This window comes from Chiloscyllium plagiosum, unplaced genomic scaffold (assembly GCF_037043375.1).
Source record: "Chiloscyllium plagiosum isolate Xiang-an unplaced genomic scaffold, Cpla_swu_hap1 HiC_scaffold_3, whole genome shotgun sequence".
In the NCBI taxonomy this organism is placed as follows: domain Eukaryota; kingdom Metazoa; phylum Chordata; class Chondrichthyes; order Orectolobiformes; family Hemiscylliidae; genus Chiloscyllium; species Chiloscyllium plagiosum.
In genome coordinates this window covers 40,672,022-40,692,551 of record NW_028270141.1, presented here as the reverse complement: position 1 = coordinate 40,692,551, position 20,530 = coordinate 40,672,022, and the positions used below count along the sequence as shown (strand labels likewise).

Sequence of the window (20,530 nt, the reverse complement as noted above, 5' to 3'; positions counted from 1 at the left end):
TTTATGTATCACAGGCACTAAGTTAGATTTGAATAAGTTTGTCAAAATTATTCTCTGAGCCAGAAAGCCTGAGTTCAAGTTCTACATGTTCTGAGCAAGTTGGTTTAAAAATACCTGCAATTGTTTCCATAGGTCAGATCTGTACTTGGGCATAACTTATTATGTATCGTTATCTATGATATAACAAAACTAAATAATCAGTGAGGAGACAAACAGATGGCTCGATTTAACTGTCCCAACCAGTGAACTTGAAGGCCGGGGGATATGCTATATTCAGCAGATAGTCTGCTAGCTGCCAAACATCCCATCCTTTCCTGCCCTCACCTCAATTTTCTTATTGATGGGTGGGAGGATATAATGTTGAGAAGCTGTCCCACTGGTGGACCGATTGAGGCCTTCAATTGGGAAATTAATGCCTATTATTCCCTGATTGCCACCAATGGCTTTTAATTAGAAGAGGCCCACATTAAGTGACCAGTCTGGTTTCCTCGCACAGGTTGGCAGTGGCCATCCTTCTTAACTAATCCCCTGGGTCTGTCAGAGGGATAACTCAGTCGCCCTCTCCTTTTCCACTGCTGTTAGCACAATGTCCTAAAGCTCTATTGGTATAATCAAGAGGTGAACAAGTTAGCCATTTAATGTATATAAGGCAGACATTCTTCCTCTGGGCAAGCCCCTGCCCTTTACGTGGTTGCGCGTGCAGGGACTACAGCAGCCTGTATAATTCAGCATAATTAACTTATTTTCATTTTTTCTCCACAGATATTATTAGATTAGATTACAGTGTGGAAACAGGCCCTTCGGCCCAACAAGTCCACACCGACCCGCCGAAGCGAAACCCACCCATACCCCTAACCTAACACTACGGGCAATTTAGTATGGCCAATTCACCTAACCTGCACATCTTTGGACTGTGGGAGGAAACCGGAGCACCCGGAGGAAACCCACACAGACACAGGGAGAACGTGCAAACTCCACACAATCAGTCGCCTGAGTCGGGAATTGAACCCGGGTCTCTGGCGTTGCGAGGCAGCAGTGCTAACCACTGTGCCACCGTGCCGCCCACACGGGCTGTTGAGTATTTCAAACATTTTATGTTTAATCACATGCTTCTAACATTTGTAGTAATTCAATTGTGTACTATTTTCAGTTGACTCAACATCCAGGAAAAACTGCAACACTGAAATTATTCAGCATCACACTTGCAACTTGGAGAACTTTTATCAGTTTCATCATCTATGTCAGATATTAAGCATTAAAAATGAAGACTTTCACAATGGGATTAAATCATTGGATAATTACACACAGGAGGCCATGTTAATCCATCATATCTGTGCTGGTTCTGTTCAATAATCAGTCCTCTAGTCTTACATTAGTCTAGGAATCTTACCTCTTCTGCTTGTTATCCAATTGCTGTTTGAAAAGACACATTTGAGTCTGCCTCCACCACATTCCAAACAATTCCAAATTCTAGCCACTTGCTGTTTTTCCTCACATCACCTCTGATTCTTTTCTCAATCACTTTAAAATTGATGTCGTCAGGGTTGTAATCCTTCCACTAATAATAATTTTTCCCTATTGACCCTATACAGACCACTCATGATTTTGAACATTTCTATTAAATCTCTCAACCTTTCTTTCTCTAAGGAGAATAATCTAACTTCAAGCTATCCTCAAAATTGAAAGCCCTCATCTCCAGAAATTCTCAGAAATCTTTCTGGACCATCCCTAATGCCTCACAAGATTACTAAATCTTGGTGCTCAGAATTAAATATAATGTACCAGTTAAGTCAAAATGATAGTTTATAATGGTTCACTATAAGTTCCTTGCATTTATTCTTGAAGCCTCATTAGTGGGTGGCATCGTGGCTCAGTGGTTAGCACTGCTGACTCACAGCGCCAGGGACCCTGGTTTGATTCCAGCCTCGGGCGACTGTCTGTGTGGAGTTTGCACATTCTCTCTGCGTTTGCGTGGATTTCCTCCAGGTGCTCCAGTTTCCTCCCACAATCCAATGCAGGTTAGGTGAATTGGCCATGCTAAATTGTCCATAGTGTTTCAGGCATGTGTAGGTTAGGTGCATTAGTCAGGGGTAAATGTAGAGTAATAAGGTAAGGGGAATGGGTCTGGGTGAGTTAATCTTCGTATGGTCGATGTGGATTTGTTGGGCCAAATGGCCTGTTTCCACACTGTAGGGATTCTATGATTAACTGCTGTCTCATACTTTCCTGCCATCTTCAATGATTTGTGCATATACCAGGGATTTATCTATTCCTACACACTTTAAAATAGTACTCCTTAATTTGAATTGCCTTTCTTTATTCTTCCTTTCAAAATCACTTCTCATGTCTTTGCATGAAATTTAATGCCGCTAAAGCTTTAAAACCATTACAGTTGGATGTCACATGCACAGTTATCAGATATCAGAGTAGGTGATTAGGAAAAGCTAGTTGCGTTTTTTCAGTTGGATCACTGACCTTCTGCAGTCTGCAATCTCTGGCTCTTCTGGTGTGGGGCTTCCATCCAGCTTCTTCCAGCCAATGACGTATTTGTTAACAGCACCCTGGTGATGGTAGGATCCAGACAATGACCCTAGGACTTGCTGAGGGCTGTTCTGAGACACTATATAGACCTTGGAGGCATCAAGTGATCCACTAGTTTTAGAAACACGTGGTGATGGACTTCCTGAATGATGTGAACCACTAAAGAAGCAGAGATTTGATGAAGGGATAGAAGAAAACAAAAGAACAGTGAATAATTTCAACTATCTTTACCACGGCTCATATTATTCATTGTTATTAGTTAAAGATGATTAGTTAATTCTGTTATCCAGCAATGCTTCAAGTCAGTAATGTATTGACATTTGTGTTGCGGAATGCTTGTAAACACCCACCCAATTAGTATTTTGGACAAACAACCATCACAGTTAGAGTCAATTTATAAATAAGAAAAAAATTCCAAAAAGACAGATTTGGGTCAGACATGAGGAAATTCTTCTTCTCAAGTGGAATGGGATTGATGTTAATTCATTAACAGATAAGAAAATTTAAATTCTAGAAATGATTTGAGAACCAGCTGGTTCCTGTGATGTGGAGTTATAGGCTAAAGTGGATGGACAAGTAGGGAGGGAATTACTGGGTTTCTCATCTATATTTATTGCGTAAAAACATTATGGATGCAAAACACAGCTGGCTAATGAACATGCCAAGATTTTGATGAGAATTTTTCCAAATGGCAGTTGGAGGACTTATTACAAGGGCAATGAAACAGAACTATCCCCTCCCCTCCAGTATGTTATTATAATTAAACGTTCAGTCAAAAGTCTTTACAATTTTCCTTCACTGAAAGCTCATTTAAATGTCTGCATTTCTGGTCATTTTAATTTAACTTACAATTGCAAATCATTCTCATTCCAAAATTCAGAGTGGCTCTTTTTCATAAATAAAGAAATATAACGCCCTTTCAGAATATCTGAAACATGACTGCTATCATCTTGGTTTTTAATCGATGTTTGATAGGGAGCAATTGACCTTGATTGCCGACTTCTAATATTTGTTGAAATGACAGTGGCCTTTCCACATTATTGCTGCATAAAATTAAGAGCAAGACTTGATCATTACTTCTGGCTGTTTTCTGCAGTCTTGGTAGATGTGTTTGGTAGCAGTGGGGGTCAACATTAAATCATTCTCTGCTTTTCAACAAAATTATTTGATAGTTTTAAAAGTATTGAGCAAATATTTTTCCACCTATTAAGATTCACAGTAGAAATTTTCTGTTAAACTAAATGCAAAAAGTATTGTAAAACATAGCTTTAAATTAAGGGGTGGTAGGTATAGGACAGATGTTAGGGGTAGATTCTTTACTCAGCAAGTCGTGAGATCATGGAATGCCCTGCCAGTAGCAGTGGTGGACTCTCCCTCTTTATGGGCATTTAAATGGGCATTGGATAGGCATATGGAGGATAGTGGGCTAGTGTAGGTTAGGTGGGCTTGGATCGGCACAACATCGAGGGCCGAAGGGCCTGTACTGCGCTGTATTCTTCTATGTTCTATAAGAATGGAGCATAAGAATGCCACAAACTGAAAAATATGAATCATATAGATGGCTTTACATAAAAAGGAGAAAATTAATGTTCATAGACACTAATACATAAATTAAAGAGTATTAATCAGTGTAGAAAGTATCATAAATTGAGTATTAATTCATTTAGACATTCAAAAACTGAAGAGCATTAGCTCTTGTCGAGAGGGTTATAACCTGAAGCATATTAATTTATGTTGACAGTATCACAAACAGAGAAGTATTAATTCATGTAATGTCATAAACTAAAGAGTATTAAGTAATAAATAGATGGACAATATTGCATGAACTTGAACAGAATTAATGAACAGACAATATTGCATACACTGAAGTATGAATTAGTATGAATTAAGGGTGTGACATAAACAGAAGAGTAATAAGTTTTGCAGATAATTTAATAAACTGAAGAGTATAATTTGGTAGTGTTGCACGAACTAAAAAGTATTAATTAAAAGAGAGGGTTATCATTTGAGGGTTACCAGTGACATACAGGAGACGATTCAACCCATCAAGTCTACTCCGAAATTCAATGAGATCATGTCTGTTCTGATGATCCTCAACATCACTTCTACCTTATTTCATAACTCTCAATTCCCTTAGTCAGATTTTGAATCACTATCTCAGCCTTGAATATACTGAATGACCCAGTATCTACATCCCTCTGTGGAAAGGAATTCCACGATTTGCTGCCCTCAGAGTAAAACATCCTTTACGATTCTGTTTGAAAAGCCTGATTCCTTGCTCTGAGGTAATGCACTCTGGTTTGAGGCTCTCCCACAAGCAAAACAACCTATCTCCATCTACCCTATCAAGCTCCCAAAGAATCTTATATGTTTATCAAGATCTGCTTTCATTCTTCTGATCTCCAATGAGTATGAATCCAACCTATCCAACATCTCCTTGAAAGAAAATTTTTCCATTCCTGGGACCAATCTGGTGAACCTTCCCCACTGTCTCCAGTGCCTGTATAACTTTCTTTAGAAACGGGGGCCAAAATTGATCACAATATTCTAGGTGTAGTCTAACGCATGCCTCAGAGTTTTAGCCAGACCTCCCTACTTTTTATATTCAAAGTGTCATAGAAGTTTGGAACTGTCTTTCACAAATGACAGGTACTTCTTCATATTTTAATATGAGATCAATATATTTTTTCTTAAATAAAGATATTAAGGCATATGTGCTAAAGGCAGGTAATATGCAGTTAGACCCAGATCAGCCAATATCTCATTGAATAGCAGAATAGTTTTGAGGGGACTGAATGGCCTAGTCCTGTTCTTATGCTCCTTTTTATAATTGATTCCCTTTAAATAATGGCTAACATTCAATTTGCATTTCCTGTTATTTGTTGAACTTGGATGCTTTTTTTTGATTCATGAACAAAGACTCACAAATCCCTGCGCTATAGCTTTATGATAGTATTCAACTCTTCTATGCTTCTTGCCTAAGCGCATTACCGCATATTTTTCCACATTACATTGAATCAGCCAAGATTTTGAACATTTACTTTATCGGTCTATATCCCTCCGTATATGATTTTCATTAATTGTGTTCCCATTTATTTGTGTCATATGCAAACTTAGTAAGAGTACATTCACTTCTGTCATCCAAGTCATTAGTATATACTGTAAATAATTATGGCCCCAGCACTGATCCCTGTGGCGTTCCTAGTTAGAGCTTGCCATGCTGAAAATGCCCCTTTTTATCTCAACTCTCAGTCATTTAGAGTCATACAGTCATAAAGATATACAGCACAGAAACAGACCCTTCAGTCCACCTCATCCACACCAGCTATACTAAATAAATCTAGTCACACTTGTCAGCATCTGGTCTGCATCCCTCTAAACTCTTCCTATTTGTATAACCATCCAAAAGCCTTTTAAATATTGTAATTGTACCAGCCTCCACCACTTCCTCTGGCAGCTCATTCCAAGCACGCACCACCTTCTGCCCCCTTGGATAACTTTTAAATCTTTCGCCTCTCACCTTAAATCCATGCCATCCAGTTTTGGATTCCCAGAACACGGTGAAAAGATCTGATCTATTCACCTTATCCATGCCCCTCATGATTTTATGAATATCTGTAAGGTCACCCCTCAGACTCTGATGCTTCAGGGAAAATAGCACCAGTCTATTTAGCCTCTCCCTATAGTTCAAACCCTCCAATATTGGAAATATCCTTGTAACTCTTTTCTGAACCCTTACAAGATTCACATCCTTCCCATAGCAGGGAGAACATAACTGCACAGAGACTTCCAATAGTGGCCTAACCAATGTCCTGTACAGCCAAAGAATGATCTCCCAACTCCTATATTCAATGTACTGACCAATAAAGGCAAGCATACACAATGCCTTCTGCATTATCAATCTACCTGCGACTTCATTCTCAAGGAACTATGAACCTACACTCCAAGGTCTTTGTTCAGCAACACACTCTGGATTAGAGGTGCTGGAAAAGCACAGCAGTTCAGGCAGCATCCGAGGAGCAGTAAAATCGGTGTTTCGGGCAAAAGCCCTTCATCAGGAATACAGGCAGAGTGCCTGAAGGGTGGAGAGATAAATGAGAGGAGAGTGGGGTGGGGAGAAAATAGCATAGAGTACAATAGGTGAGTGGGGGAAGGGATGAAGGTGATAGGTCAGGGAGGAGGGTGGAGTGGATAGGTGGAAAAGAAGAAGATAGGCCTATTGTACTCTATGCTTTGGGGTTGGGATGGGAAAAGGAGTGGGATGGATAGGTGTTGTAGTACCTAGAGAGAGAATAAAAGGGGGAAGCAGATAAAATGACTACTTGTATGTAAGCTGGGGAAGAAATTAATGCTGAATAGTGATAATGGAATTGTGAATATTTGAAAATAGGTTGGCTTTGCTGGGTGCAATCCATGCAGAATACGACCAGGGAAGTGGAAGTGGAAAACAAACATGGAGGGAGGCGTTCATACTCAGAACTTCTTAAATTTAATGTTGAGTTCTGAGTGCTCTAAAGTCCTAGATGGAAGACAGGGTCATAGAGTCATACAGCATAGAAACAGACCTTTTGGTCCAACTATCCCATGCTGACCATGTTCCCAAAATCAACTAGTCCCACCTGTCTATGTTTGGCCACATCTGTCCAAACCTTTCCAATTCATGTACTTCTCTAAATGTCTTATAAATATTGCAACTGTACCTACATCCATAAATCCTCTGGTAGTTCATTCTACACACTAACCACTCTGTGTAAAAAAGGTAGCCCTCATATTCTTTCTAAATCTTTCTCCTCTTGCCTTAAAAATATGCTATTCATATTATCTATACCCCTCATGATTTTATAAACCTCTATTAGGTCACCCCTTAACCTCCTCAGCTGCAGTGAAAAAAATCCCAGCCTATCCAGCCTCTTCCTACAACTCACACCCTCCAGCCCTAGCAAAATCCTCAAAATCTTTTCTGAACCTTCTTCCTATAACATGGCAATCAGAACTGCACATAGTCATCCAGAACAGGCCTCACCAACATCCTGTACAACCTCAGCATAATGTCCCAACTCCTATACTCAAAGGTCTGAATGAAAAATGAAGACAAACGTGCTAAATGACTTCTTAACCACTCTGCCTACCTGTGATGCAAATTTCAAAGAATTATGCACCTGAATCCCTAGGTCTCTCAGTTCTGCAACACTATGCAGAGCCCTACCATTAAATTGTATAAATCCTGCGCTTATTTGTTTTATCAAAATGCAATACCTTGCATTTATCCAAATTAAACTGCATTTGCCACTCCCCACTCCATTGACTCAGTTGATCAAGATCTCTTTATAATCTTAGATAACCTTCTTCACTGTACACCATACCACCAATTTTGGAGCTATCTGCAAACTTACCAACCATGCTTCCCATGTTCTCATCCATATCATTTAGATAAGCGATAAACAAAAGTGTTCCCAGCACTGTTCTCTGTGGAGTACCACTGGTCACAGGCCTTCAGTCTGAAAACAACACTTCAGCACTACCCTCTGTCTCCTATTGTAAAGACAATTTTGTATCCAATTTGCAAGCTCATTCTGAATCCCATGCAATCCAACTTTATTAATTAGGCTACCACGTGGAACTTTATCAAGGGCTTTACTAAAGTCCAAGTAAACAATGTCTACCTTTCTGTCTTCATCAATCTTTTTGAGTTTTTTGAGGAATTAACCAATCAAGCATTGCAGCAGACCTGAGACAGAAATGTTGGCATGGGAACATGGTGATGCGTTGAGATGGTGGGAACTGAAAACTTGGAGTTATTTTTATAGAAAAAGCAGAAGTGTTCGACCAAACGATCACTCAGTCTTTGTTTCATCTCCCCGGTGTAGAGGAGACTACATAGTGAGCAATGAATACAATAGACCAGATTGAATCAGGTATGGAAGGTGTGTCTTCTACGAGTCAGCCAATCCTCTATCCATGCTGATATATTACCACCCAACACAGTAGCCTCATGTGTGGTACCTTATCACTATGAGGTGAAAAATGTGTTGCTGGAAAAGCGCAGCAGGTCAGGTAGCATCCAAGGAGCAGAAGAATCGACGTTTCGGGCATAAGCCCTTCTTCAGTTATGTTCACTATGTTTGACAGTGTCAAATTATGAAAGTATTCATTCTTGTTGACAATACAGCATGATTTACAGTTACAAAATCCTGTTACAGTTACTAAATCCTGTCAGGATTTGGACGCAGGTCAATGACCAGAGGACACAGATATAAATTAAGTGGCAAAATAACCAGGGGTAAATGATAATCTTTCTTCTAACACAACAAGTTTTTATCTGAAATACATTGCCCAAAGGGCAGTGGAAGCAGATCCCAAAGTAAATTTCAGAGAAGAACCTGAAAACATACTTCAAGCAGCTGAGGAGAGCAGGAAGCAAGGGCATCATTGAGCTATATGGGAAAAGGAAGGAAATTAGATTCATTACACATTTGCTCTAGTCACAATGGATGAATGACTTCCTTTTGTGCTGCAAGATTCTAAAGAATTCCAAATGTAGATTGTCAAGATCCTTTCCTATTGATTAAGCAGTATGTCACATCTGGTAATGCTACCCTCAAATAGTTTTTTAATATTAAGATATTTAAGCAAGTTGATCTGTATTCAACAATGTTTTGATTGGTGTTCTTCAGAGAGCACTCAACATGATTCACATGGAGTACTGTAGAAGTTTGGGAGCCACATTATAGGAAAGATGTAAATACATTGGGGAGAGTTCAGAAGGGATTTACAAGTATAGTTCCAGGAATGAAACACTTTAATTATGAGGGTAGATTGAAGAAGTTGGTTCTGTTCTTCTTGGAGACAAGACGGCTGATAGGAGTTTTCAAAATCAGGAACAAAATTTGGACAGAGTAAATAGGGGGAAATTGTTCCCAGTCAAAAGAAAAAAGGGCGACTGTCATAGCTTAAAAGTGATGTGCAAATGAAGAAAGGGAGTGTGAAAAATGCTTATTTACACATCTAGTAGTTAGGGTAAGGAATGTCTGGCCTGGAAATGTGACTGACGCAGGTTCATTTGGGGTATTCAACAGAGTGTTCGATAATTATTTGGCTAGAAATGATAGACAGAGGTACGGGGAAAAGACAGGAATTTGGAACTGGACAACAGAACAAGCTCAGCAATGATGGGCCAAATAGCCTCCTTCTGCACTGTAACAATTCTGTGATGACTAAACAGATGGTTGTTGGTGCATGGAATGCTTTCAATGGGAATAGTTCAGGCAAAGGTCATTGCATCTTTGAAGGCAAAAGCAAGGCAAGTACTTGGAGCAAATGTCCACAGCTAAGGTGTGAAAGTAGGATTAATGCTGAATTTCTCTTTCAAACACATTCATAGATGCAATTATCCAAATGATTTCCTTATAAGTTGTAAAATTCTGCAGTTCACAAACGTTTTCTACAGTTGCAAAACACACTCCAGATTGGACTTCTACAGAAGCCCGAGACACAGCTCTTTCAGACAAGCACCGCTGACAGTATAATCATCCTTAGTTATCAGTGCCATCAGTAAATTAAGGCAGTCAAAACATTGAAGTGCATGCTTCCGAAACAAGCAATATTGTACTTCCTTGTTGTTTTGATCAAAAGTCCCAAAGTAAATGTTCTGTTTCATAATGCCAAAGATAATTTAATCTAATATAAATACACATTGATAATGTTATGTTTATTTGCTGAAGTAGGAATTATCTGTACCTGGAATGTGAGGAGATCTCACTGAGATCACCGGTACTTCCTTGGGTAGCAAGGCTGGCAGAAATTGCAGCAGTGTAGTTATGAACGCTGTATGATTTTGCTTGTCCATCTTCAGGCCCTCCATCTTCACAATGATCCACCCACTGTACCATCTGCTCTGCCCTGCTTTGTACAGCTGATCTGTTGCCAGTTAAATGAACCGTGCCCATCAATGGTGGTGGCATACATGGAGCTGTGTCGATCCCACTATCAGTGGAGGCCCCTTTAATGTACGTCAAGCCCAGCAATTCCGGGTCCATTAAGTCACCAGAACCAAACTGTTTATCATCACTATTGCTGGATGCATTACTGGACAGAGTATTGCTGCTGGAATGGCTTGAGCAATTATTATCGGTAATCTAAAGATGAGGAAAAGGGATACATAACCCAGAATAATAAATATTTCCTGGTGCACTTAAATACTTATTTAACAATAATTATAGTTTTACTCTAAAAGCCCTTGTACTATGACCAGAACTGAGTCATGTTTTAGGACAAGATTAATAGTATATTTTAATTTTCACATTAGCATTTAAAGTACAAATATTATAAAACAAAATGAATGGAATTGCTAACGATCATGCCCTTTGACTCTTGGGCAGTGAGTTATAAAAATATAGTGTGGTGTGATCTCATTATAAAAATCAACTCATGCTGTATTTATAACTATTGGCTCTAAAAACATGCATACAAGCTGCACTATAACCCAAGATCACCCAAGTGCCTTCATTATCTCCAGATAAAGTCCATAGACATACTAACTTACAAAAATACTACCTTAATACTAATACAAATATCAGGGAGCATGCTTAGAGAATGCACAAAAGTGTGCCTGTATTGCCTTTCCCAAACCAATTTCATAAGTGGATATCTCATCATCAAATGGTATAATTGCATTAATTGACATGGTTACATTTGACACAGATTGTGAGAGATTGTTTGATCATCTCTTTGTAGGCGCTGTTGCTTTCATTGAGCTCTAATGAAAAAGTGAAGCCACTTGTGCTAATTACTGTTAATTAAATTGAAAATGATTTGGAGAAAATGCCCCATGGCAAGGTTAGAATAAACATTTTTGTTAACTCAAATAAATTTTTGTTATTGAAACAATACATTTCAAATAAAATTACAAAGGGCACATCAAGATTTACTAAATGAACAGAAGGAGTATTCTGGTAAAAATGTGATGTGACATTGCAAAGAATTTAAAGACAGAGGGATTTCATGACCTTACTGTGTATAGCAACTAAACGATCTCTCTCAAGTTTACTCCTCTAATGCAAATACTGCTGTAAACAAGGATGGACACCAAAAGTAATGAGAGAAGAAAGCCCTAGAATCAAATTTCACAAGTTTTTGTTTTTGCAGTTCAAACAATTATACCCAGTGCCCAAGTATTAGCGCTGTTTCTGTAAAATAGCAAAGAAGTTGAAATGATACAGCTGATGTTGCTATTTGCCAAGTTATTTAAACGTTCAAGTTGGACATTTTGAGTGAGATGACATACTCTTAAGTGGCATCTGTTGTCAATGCGGACCAGAATCCTCCAGCACCACTGTGTTTGCTTCTAACACTGGCTTGAATTCTAACTGCTATATATACAGGGCACATAAATGGAGCACAGAATGAAAGCGCTATTACAGGACAAATATTGGAGCTATGTACCATGAACAGTTACTGTATAGATAAATGGAGTCTCCACTATTACATTTCAAGTAAATTGAGCTCTGCATAGTGTACAGTTCACATATTGGAGCCATGTATGGTGCGCAGTTACTGTTCAGACAAATGGAGCTTCACATCGTTACAACTACATTTCAGATAAATTGAGCTATTCACAGGTTACAATTCAAGTAAATGGAGCTCTGCACAATTACGTTTTCATTTAAGATAAATGGAGCTCTGCACTGCGGTTTGAACTCCATACTGCCTGACATAACAGTGCAAAGATGTTGTCAGATCTAAGCTGCCACATCCACACACAGGGAAGGGTGTCAAGCCAGAGATCTATTTTACCGTATTATTATACAAGATAATACATTCCTATTTTACAGAAACATAATGGTAAATACACTAACCAAACATACACGTGATACTATGATCTGAAGCCGTTTTGCTGAAGGCTTTTAACTTGACATTGTCCATTAAACAAGAGTGAAGGGCAATGTGACAACTATTTCCCATCCTGACCCCTCATCTCTATTTTGGAAAAAGCCTACCTGGTGATGTGCAAAAGTAGCTCTGAGAAAAACACTCTGCCCTCCAGCAGGTTTAATGTTTGCTCAGCAGCCCTCACAGCTCCAATGCAGGCAGTGACAACACAACAGAATGTGGAGCAGATAACTGCATGCTGGAAATAAAAACATAAGCACAGATCTGCTCACAACAGTTCCTGATGGCTAGTGAATCTTACATGTAAAATCTTATTTGGAGATTCTTTGCCAATGCTTTCCCTTTGCAGTCCCTTGTAGGAATTCAGGATTTTTGTTGATGGGACATGCCATCTGGGCTCTGGAAGAGAAAATAATTTAGGAAAAAAATTGGTGAAAATTTTGATCAGTACTTAAAGGAAGTCATAAAATGAGAGATAAATTTTCAAACTTTTATTTGACCTTATAGTGCTTTCAATTCTTTTCTTCAATGTTGATACAACCTGAGCTTATTGCTGCCAATAAATCAGGGAATAAGACTGTCCCATAGTCACAAGGAAGGAAAGTCACAGAGCATGAGAACCGACCCTTAGGTCCAACTGGTCCGAACCGACCAGATATCCTAAATTAATCTCGTTATATTTGCCAGCATTTGGCCCATATCCCTCTAAACCCTTCCTATTCATATAATGAATCCAGATGACTTTTAAATATTGCAATTCTACCACCCTCCACCACTTCCTCTGGCAGCTCATTCCATACACGCACCATCCTCCTCGTGAAAAAGTTGCCTCTTGGGTCCCTTTTATATCTTTCTCCTCTCACTTTAAACCTATGCCCTCTAGTTTTGGACTCCCCTACCACAGGGAAAAGACCTGGAGTCTGTGTGGAGTTTGCATGTTATTCCTGTGTCTGTGTGGGTTTCCTCCAGATGCTCCGGTTTTCTCCCACTGTCCAAGGATGTGCAGTTTGGGTGGATTGGCCAGGATAAATTATCCATAGTGTCCAGGGAGTGCAGGCTATGGTGGGAAATGGAGGGTTACAGGGATGGAGTAGGGAGGTGTGTCTGGGTGGGATGCTCTTCAGAGGGTCAGTGTGGACTCAATGAACCAAATGGCCTGCTTTCACACTGTAGGGATTCCATGTTTCTATACTTCCACTGCCTTTATACTCTTCTAGGGATTTATTCAATCCCTGTTGTCTCTACCTGACGTATGCTTCCTTCTTTGTTTGACCAGAACCTCAATTTCTCCACTCATCCAGCATTCCCTTCACACTAACAGGAACACACTGTCTGTGGACTCTCATGATCACATTTCTGAATGCTTCCCACTTTCTAGCCATTCATTTACCTGCCTTGACCAACTTTTCAAAGTTCTTGCCTAATATCGTCAAAATTGGCCTTCCTCAAATTTAGAACTTCAACTTTTACATCTGGACTATCCTTTTCCAACATTACTTTAAAACTAGTTGACTTGCCAACTTTAAGGGCATTTAAATGGTCATTGGATAAACATATGGATGATAATGGAATAGTGTAGGATAGACGAGCTTCAGATTGGTTTCACAGGCTAGCGCAACATTGAGGGCCGAAGGGCCCTTACTGCACTGTAATGTTCTATGTTCTATGATCACTGGGCCCAACGTTCTCCCCAACTGACACGTCAGTCTTACTTAATAAGCCCTGCCTTATTTCCCAAGATTAGGCCAAGTTTTGCTCCTTCGCTAACAAATTTGATTCTTGATTTCCCGCTGACTATTGAGGGGTGTGGGTCGATAGTTCAATCCCAATAAAGTGATCATCTCTTTCTTATTTCTCAGTTCCACACAAATTACTTCCCTGGTTGTGTTCCCAAGAATATCCTCCTTAAGTCCAGCTGTAATGTTATCCTCCCCTCTCTCTCTCTCCTTTTGATCCTTCCATACACTGGAACATTAAGCTGCCAATTCTGTTCATCCCTGAACCATGTCTCTGTAATTGCTATGATATTCCAGTCCCATGTTCCCACCCATGCCTTGTGTTCATCTGCCTCACCTGTTAAGCCTTTTGCATTGAAATAAATGCAGTTTAATTTATAGTCCTACTTCATTCTCTGATTTGTTCCTGCCTGTCTTGATTGTTTGACTGCTTCTTTCCCCAACTGCACAAGTCTCAGACTGATCTCTTTCAGTCAACATTAAGTTGGTTACTACTTCTCTTTACGACAGATCTTTTTGAACTACCTAGATTAGTTCTTCTTGGACATTGCCAAACAGTAAGGACTCTATCTGCCCTATGTCTCACCCTTATGCGTTCTATATCTTCCCTCAAGCAAGTTCTTTTAGTTGCTGGCAATTATTTGGATTTTCTTTCCCTCCTGACTACATAGTAGAACTGCTCCATGGTTAAATGTGGCTTCCCACTAAGCCTCCAGGTCAACAGAGGCACCTAACCCAGCCTGTTTGCAAATAGATGGGTGTCTAGTACAAAACTGATAGGACTGCAGGGAAAGAGACACACTATTGGCAGTTCCTGTGTGGATTTACTAATCTGCTGTCAGTAATAATATTTCTCACTACTCCCTTGTTTACCTAACGTCAGAATTGAAAATTCAAGGTTCATAAAGAAATGCAGCCTATAACATCCCCAGGGATTGGGTCCTCAGCAAGCATTTCTGCAACATTTTCTTGCAAGTGGATTTGTCAATTTCCATCTACATTCAGTTTTCTGACTGTTGCCCTTCTAATATTTCTTGGTTGCTTCACTCTTGGTATTGAACTCTCCACAAGCATCAAAACTTCTGTCAAAAAAAGGTCAATTTTTTCTTTTCTACAAATCATTTTCTTTCCTCTGCCAAAAATCACTATTCTTTGAAACTGCACTGATCACAATCAGCAACAATGCTGTATCTTTGCTACTGAAACAAATCTAAATGTGTAAGGTGCAGTATGCCACAGCTTCTTTTGGCAGCAGGGGATACAGGAGAACAGATTAGTTTCCCACTAGGCCCTTTCTCCATCTCCCAAAGTGTCTTGCTACATGAGTATCATTGCCAACAGTTTTGCATTTTTTTAAAAGTTGGAATTGCAACTATATGTGCCTCCGATGATGGAAACACCCATACAGTCCATTTACATTCAAGCTGACCATTTTGCTACACAGGATAATTAAGTGATTTCTGAATTCACCTATTTACTGTTTAATGACAAATATAGCAAAGAAAATATTGGCTGACTTTGTTTCTCAAAATCAATTGATTATTAGAACGAGATTAAACATTATACATGAGAGAAATGAATGCCTAACAATACAATATTAATAATATTCCAAAAAGTGATTAAACAAAGTCCAACTCGCTTAGAACTCTAGTCTCCAGTTCACCCAGAACTTCACTGTTCACATGTTATCTTGTACAATCAATCCTGCTCTCCAAGATTCCACTGCTCCCTATCTGTCTGATATTTAAAAAACATTTCTTTATGGGTTCCTTCGTGGTTCTTCCTCTGCACCACACATTTCTCACTCAGAATCCAAACTACTGCTGTCTTTACTTTGCTATATGTGGATGACACAGCTTTGGGCCAACATGCTCAAGTGGAATCAACTTCCTGATTCCCTGTACTGCATCTCACCCTGCTACTAAACCTATCCATCAGTCATATTCCCTAGCATTTTCTATTAATTCTGCTTCAGTTCCCCGAGTGAATCTGACAAGATATTTTGCTGCCTTACAATTGCTTGTGTTTTGACTGTTATTGGTTAGAGTCACCACTGGTACTTTTACCAGTTACCTCAAATCTGTGATCACTGGTTATTCATTCTTCTGTCACTGGAAATAGAAGAGTAAGTTGCACAGTTAGAGTGAAGGATTCTTTGACAGCATGGGAGTGATTCAAGGGAATTGTGAATGTGGTGGCTGGGTGGGGTGGTGGTGGAGAGGTACTTTAATCAAGGTTTACCCCAAGAAATAAAGTCCCCAGAGCAGGTGGTGGGTGGGACAGGAAAAGAGGCATGATCCGTGAAGCTTACCTGGACTAAGACCAACAGCAATGTGATGTCATCAGTACAGGGAAAGCAACTGACTGGTGATAAGATTTGGTCAGTATTTGCAGTCTTTAAATGAAAGTTGGGTATTTAAGTCTTTTGACTGCTTTGTCTCCAAGAAATAGCTTGTTAAGTTTTTATTGTTAAGTCCATACTTATTCTCAGGATAAATTATTCTAAGTTTTCAGAGTTACAGGATGGGGAAGGGCTAAGTGGAGTGCATATCCTGCAGTATTTCTGAAGTCATCAACATTGGCCCAGATAAACATATATGCAGAAGTATGATTGGCTGCACAAACGTGAGCTCTGGGCTTTGGAACTGGAGCAGTGGCTGGACTCAAGTTTTTACTTCATACAGGCATAGCACTGTATGAAAAGCAGTGGTGCAGTCCTTGTCTATATTTAAAGCTAAGGTAGATAGATTCGTTATCAGTAGGGAATCAAGAGTTATGGGGAAAATGCAAGAAAGTAGACATGAAGAATGTCAGATCAGCCATAATCCTATTGTATAGCAGAGTAGGGTCAAAGGGCCAAGTGGCCTGCTCCTCTTATTTCTTATGGTCTTAGGACCAGAGCTTAGGGTTTTGACAGTCATTGCTGCAATGACTATCTTCCTATCTGGAGATCTGGGTCATTAAAACAGATCAACAAGAAGAGACAGACAGTAAGATAAACCAATGTAGGAAACAGTTTCAAAACTAAGAAATATAAAGGTGGAATGATTAAGTTCCTCTGCTCTACATGTTCTTTTACTTTCTTTTCTTCTCACTTTTTAGCAGTTCCGGGGCAGCTTGACAGGAAGTGAGTCCTGGGGCAGCGTGAGGGAAAGTGAGTCCTTCGGCAGCACGAGTGGAAGTGAGTCCTGGGGCAGCGTGAGGGGAAGCGAATCCCGGGGCAGCGCGGGGGGAAGCGAGTCCCGGGGCAGAGCAACTTATCTTGGTGCAGCTGAGTGCCAGTGTGGAGCAGGCTGGAGGCTTGGAGTGAAGGGAGACAGTTGTTGGACTGGGGCCTGGTGCAGGTGGTCAGACCACATGCTTAGCTGCTATTTGAAATTCTTTACTGGACTGTAATATCAAGCCTTTAACTATATTGTAGCTATCTTATTTCTAACTTATTTTTTAGACAGTGTACGTAATGCTACTACTTTTCCTTTTATTCCTCTTTTGTGCCCAAGATTTGCACTTAGGTACCTGCACCTAAGATGGCACCATTGGAGACAACCGTTGTAAAAACTTTTCACTGTACTCCTGTACTTTTATTCTATTCTATTCTATTCATTGGTGGAGCAATTAAAATCGAGGTGTGCAAGAAACCAAAACTGAGGAATTGCATTAATCCTGGAGGATTCAGGACTTCTGAAGATTGGAGAGGAGGGATGGGGCTTCAGAGGAATTTCAAACCAAGTTGAGAAGTTAAAGTTAAGACACTGCTTTACCAGAAGCCAATAAAAGTCATCCTGCATCGGGCTGATGGTGAACAAGGCTTGGTGGGTGTCAGGATATGGCAGCAAGGTTTTGATCTCGGGTAGAAAGAGGGAGGTTGTCCAAGGTGGGTGCTGGAATAGTTGAGTTGCATGGTAACAAAGACATTGATGAAGCTGAAGCACGGGCAGAATTGGGAGATGTAAGAAAGATGTTAATAGACAGCCTGAGAAATGGTGTGAATGTGTGGGTGGAAATTTCTCTCTGAGTCAAATGATCCTAAGAAATAGGAGCAGAAGTAGACTATTTGGTCCCTCAAGACTGCTCCATCATTTAATAAGATCATGGCTGATCTGTTAGTTTTGATTTCTACATTCCCACCTATCCTAGTAACCCTCAATTTCCCTGCTTAATAAGAATCTATTCACCTCAGTCAAAGGCTCTGTTTCTACCAGCTTATAAGGCAGACAGCTGCAAAATCGCATAACACCCTTACAAAAAACATCTCTCCTAATCTCTGTCCCTAAAGGGCAAATCCTACTTTTAAAACCGTGCCCTCTAGTCCTGGACTGACTCACAAGAGGAACCATCCTTTCTGCTTCCAGCATGTTAGGACCATTCAGAATCTTACAAGCTTTAATAAAATCTTCCCTCATTGTTCTAAGTTCCAGTGGAAACAAGGGCAGCCTGTCCAACCTATTCTCATAAAACAACTACTCATTCCATGCATCAATCTAGTGAACCTCCTGTGAAGTGCTTCCAATTTATTTACATCCTTCCTTAAATAACACCAAAAAAATGCAGGATTTTCAGGTTATGGTCTCAATGCCTTTTATAACTGAAGCATAACATCCTTACTTTTATGCTCAAATCCTCACATAATTATTTGCAGAACCTGCAATGTAATCTTTTGTGACTCATGCACCACAACACCTAAATTGCTCATCAACTGCGAATTCTGTCAAATATGATGCTATAGCGACAATATATTTCAGTCTTAAACAGAGTCAAGGCAAGGGATGGAATCAACAAGCAGGGAATAGGGAGCAACATTTGGGTCAAAGATAAAGCATTGATCCTCTCAATATTTTGCTGGTGAATTACTGCTCATCCAGTATTGAATGTCAGACAAGCATACTAACAATTTAAAGGAGAAAGCGAGGACTGCAGATGCTGGAAAGTCAGTGTCAAAAAGTGTGGCACTGGAAAAGCATAGCAGGTCAGCCAGCATCTGAGAAGCAGGACAGCCGACGTATCGGGCATAAGCTCTTTATCAGATTCCTGATGAAGGGCTAACTCCCAAAACATTAACTCTCCAGCTCCTCGGATGCTGCCTGACCTGCTGTGCTTTTCCTGTGCCACACTTTGATTACTAATAATTTAAAGACATTGAAGGGATCAAGATGATGTATAGCTCAATTCACCAATGTAGATATGGAAACAAGTACTGTGCTTTTGAATGATGTTTTCTCAATACTAGAGTATCAGTGCTCCAACTGAATCATGTAAATGCAGCGTAATATATTTATTTCTTTTGATTTAAAGACTCGCAGGAGTTAAAATGTTGCAGGTTTCAATTATCAAGCAAGACATGTGTTGAATTTGTTGTGATTATAACATAATCACATTTTTAAAATTAAAACATTACTCCAATTTAGTAAATTGATTCCAAATGTGGAACTTACCAACACTTCTGGTCCTCTCCAATGTGCCATCTCGTTCTCTTGGTGCGTCATATTCTGTCAGAGCACTGGTTGAACCTTGATGATCGTGTAAAACAGGGGATTGGCACCTTTTAATAAAAAGCAGGATGTTAATAATATCAGTGGGATACAAATTCATTCAACAGCGATACAATTTCACATAGCTGCTAAAAATAATCTAAAAAAATAAGCTGTTGATCTAAATCTAATTTCGACTTCAGGATTCAGAACTAAATAGATACAAAGCTGATATTATCATTATATTGACCATGCAATTATCTGACTGGGAGATTTTGAAAAGATATTTTACTCTTCCATTAAAAAATACACATTAATGTACCACTTCAACAATCATCAATTTCTTAAAGTACTTCACAATCAATATTAGATGTGAAGTCTAATCACTGGCTATGTAAGGAAATATAGTTATCAATTTACACACAGTAAACCCCAACTAACAGCAATTTGCAATAAATAGTTAAGTTGCTTTGGTGCAGTTGATCAAGGGACATAAAGGACACTGAAAGAGCATGTGAATCAACTGGAACAGGAAGAAGTGCGTCACCCATTCTCATAATGCTGTATAATTGAATGATTACCTGCAGATTATATAAATGTAAACTGTTAATCTTCATTAATTATGGAGTGTGCTATGCATCAGTGGGGTATTTGTTGTTGTGCAATCATGCTGTAATCCAATCTAGCATTGAACAGCTCACTAGCTGAACAGTGCTGATTTGAAACAGGCCCTGATATGGCAATTATCATGGAAATAAATGAAGTACCATATTTTTTCTTTATGCAATAAATGGGCTTTTAATTATAAGTAAACATATCAACAGGAAGCATATAAGACTCTTGCAAAACACCAAGATTCCACTCAGAACTTTGGAATTTAAAAACAAATTTCTTCTC

At 39.4% G+C, this 20,530-nt stretch overlaps 1 protein-coding gene across 4 annotated transcripts in view; it reads right to left on the bottom strand.

The window, feature by feature from the left end:
* The window catches only part of sipa1l2a (signal-induced proliferation-associated 1like 2, genome duplicate a), a 598,903-nt gene that overhangs the window by 131,269 nt on the left and 447,104 nt on the right, over positions 1–20,530 (bottom strand). For all 4 annotated transcript variants that reach the window (XM_087978567.1, XM_043680159.2, XM_043680179.2 and 1 more), the window contains exons 12-15: positions 19,598–19,704; positions 12,731–12,828; positions 10,279–10,676; positions 2,476–2,700 (exon numbers count right to left, since the gene is read on the bottom strand). In XM_087978567.1, coding sequence (XP_087834693.1) covers positions 2,476–2,700; positions 10,279–10,676; positions 12,731–12,828; positions 19,598–19,704 — 828 coding nt within the window. The remainder of the gene's footprint in view (positions 1–2,475; positions 2,701–10,278; positions 10,677–12,730; positions 12,829–19,597; positions 19,705–20,530) is intronic.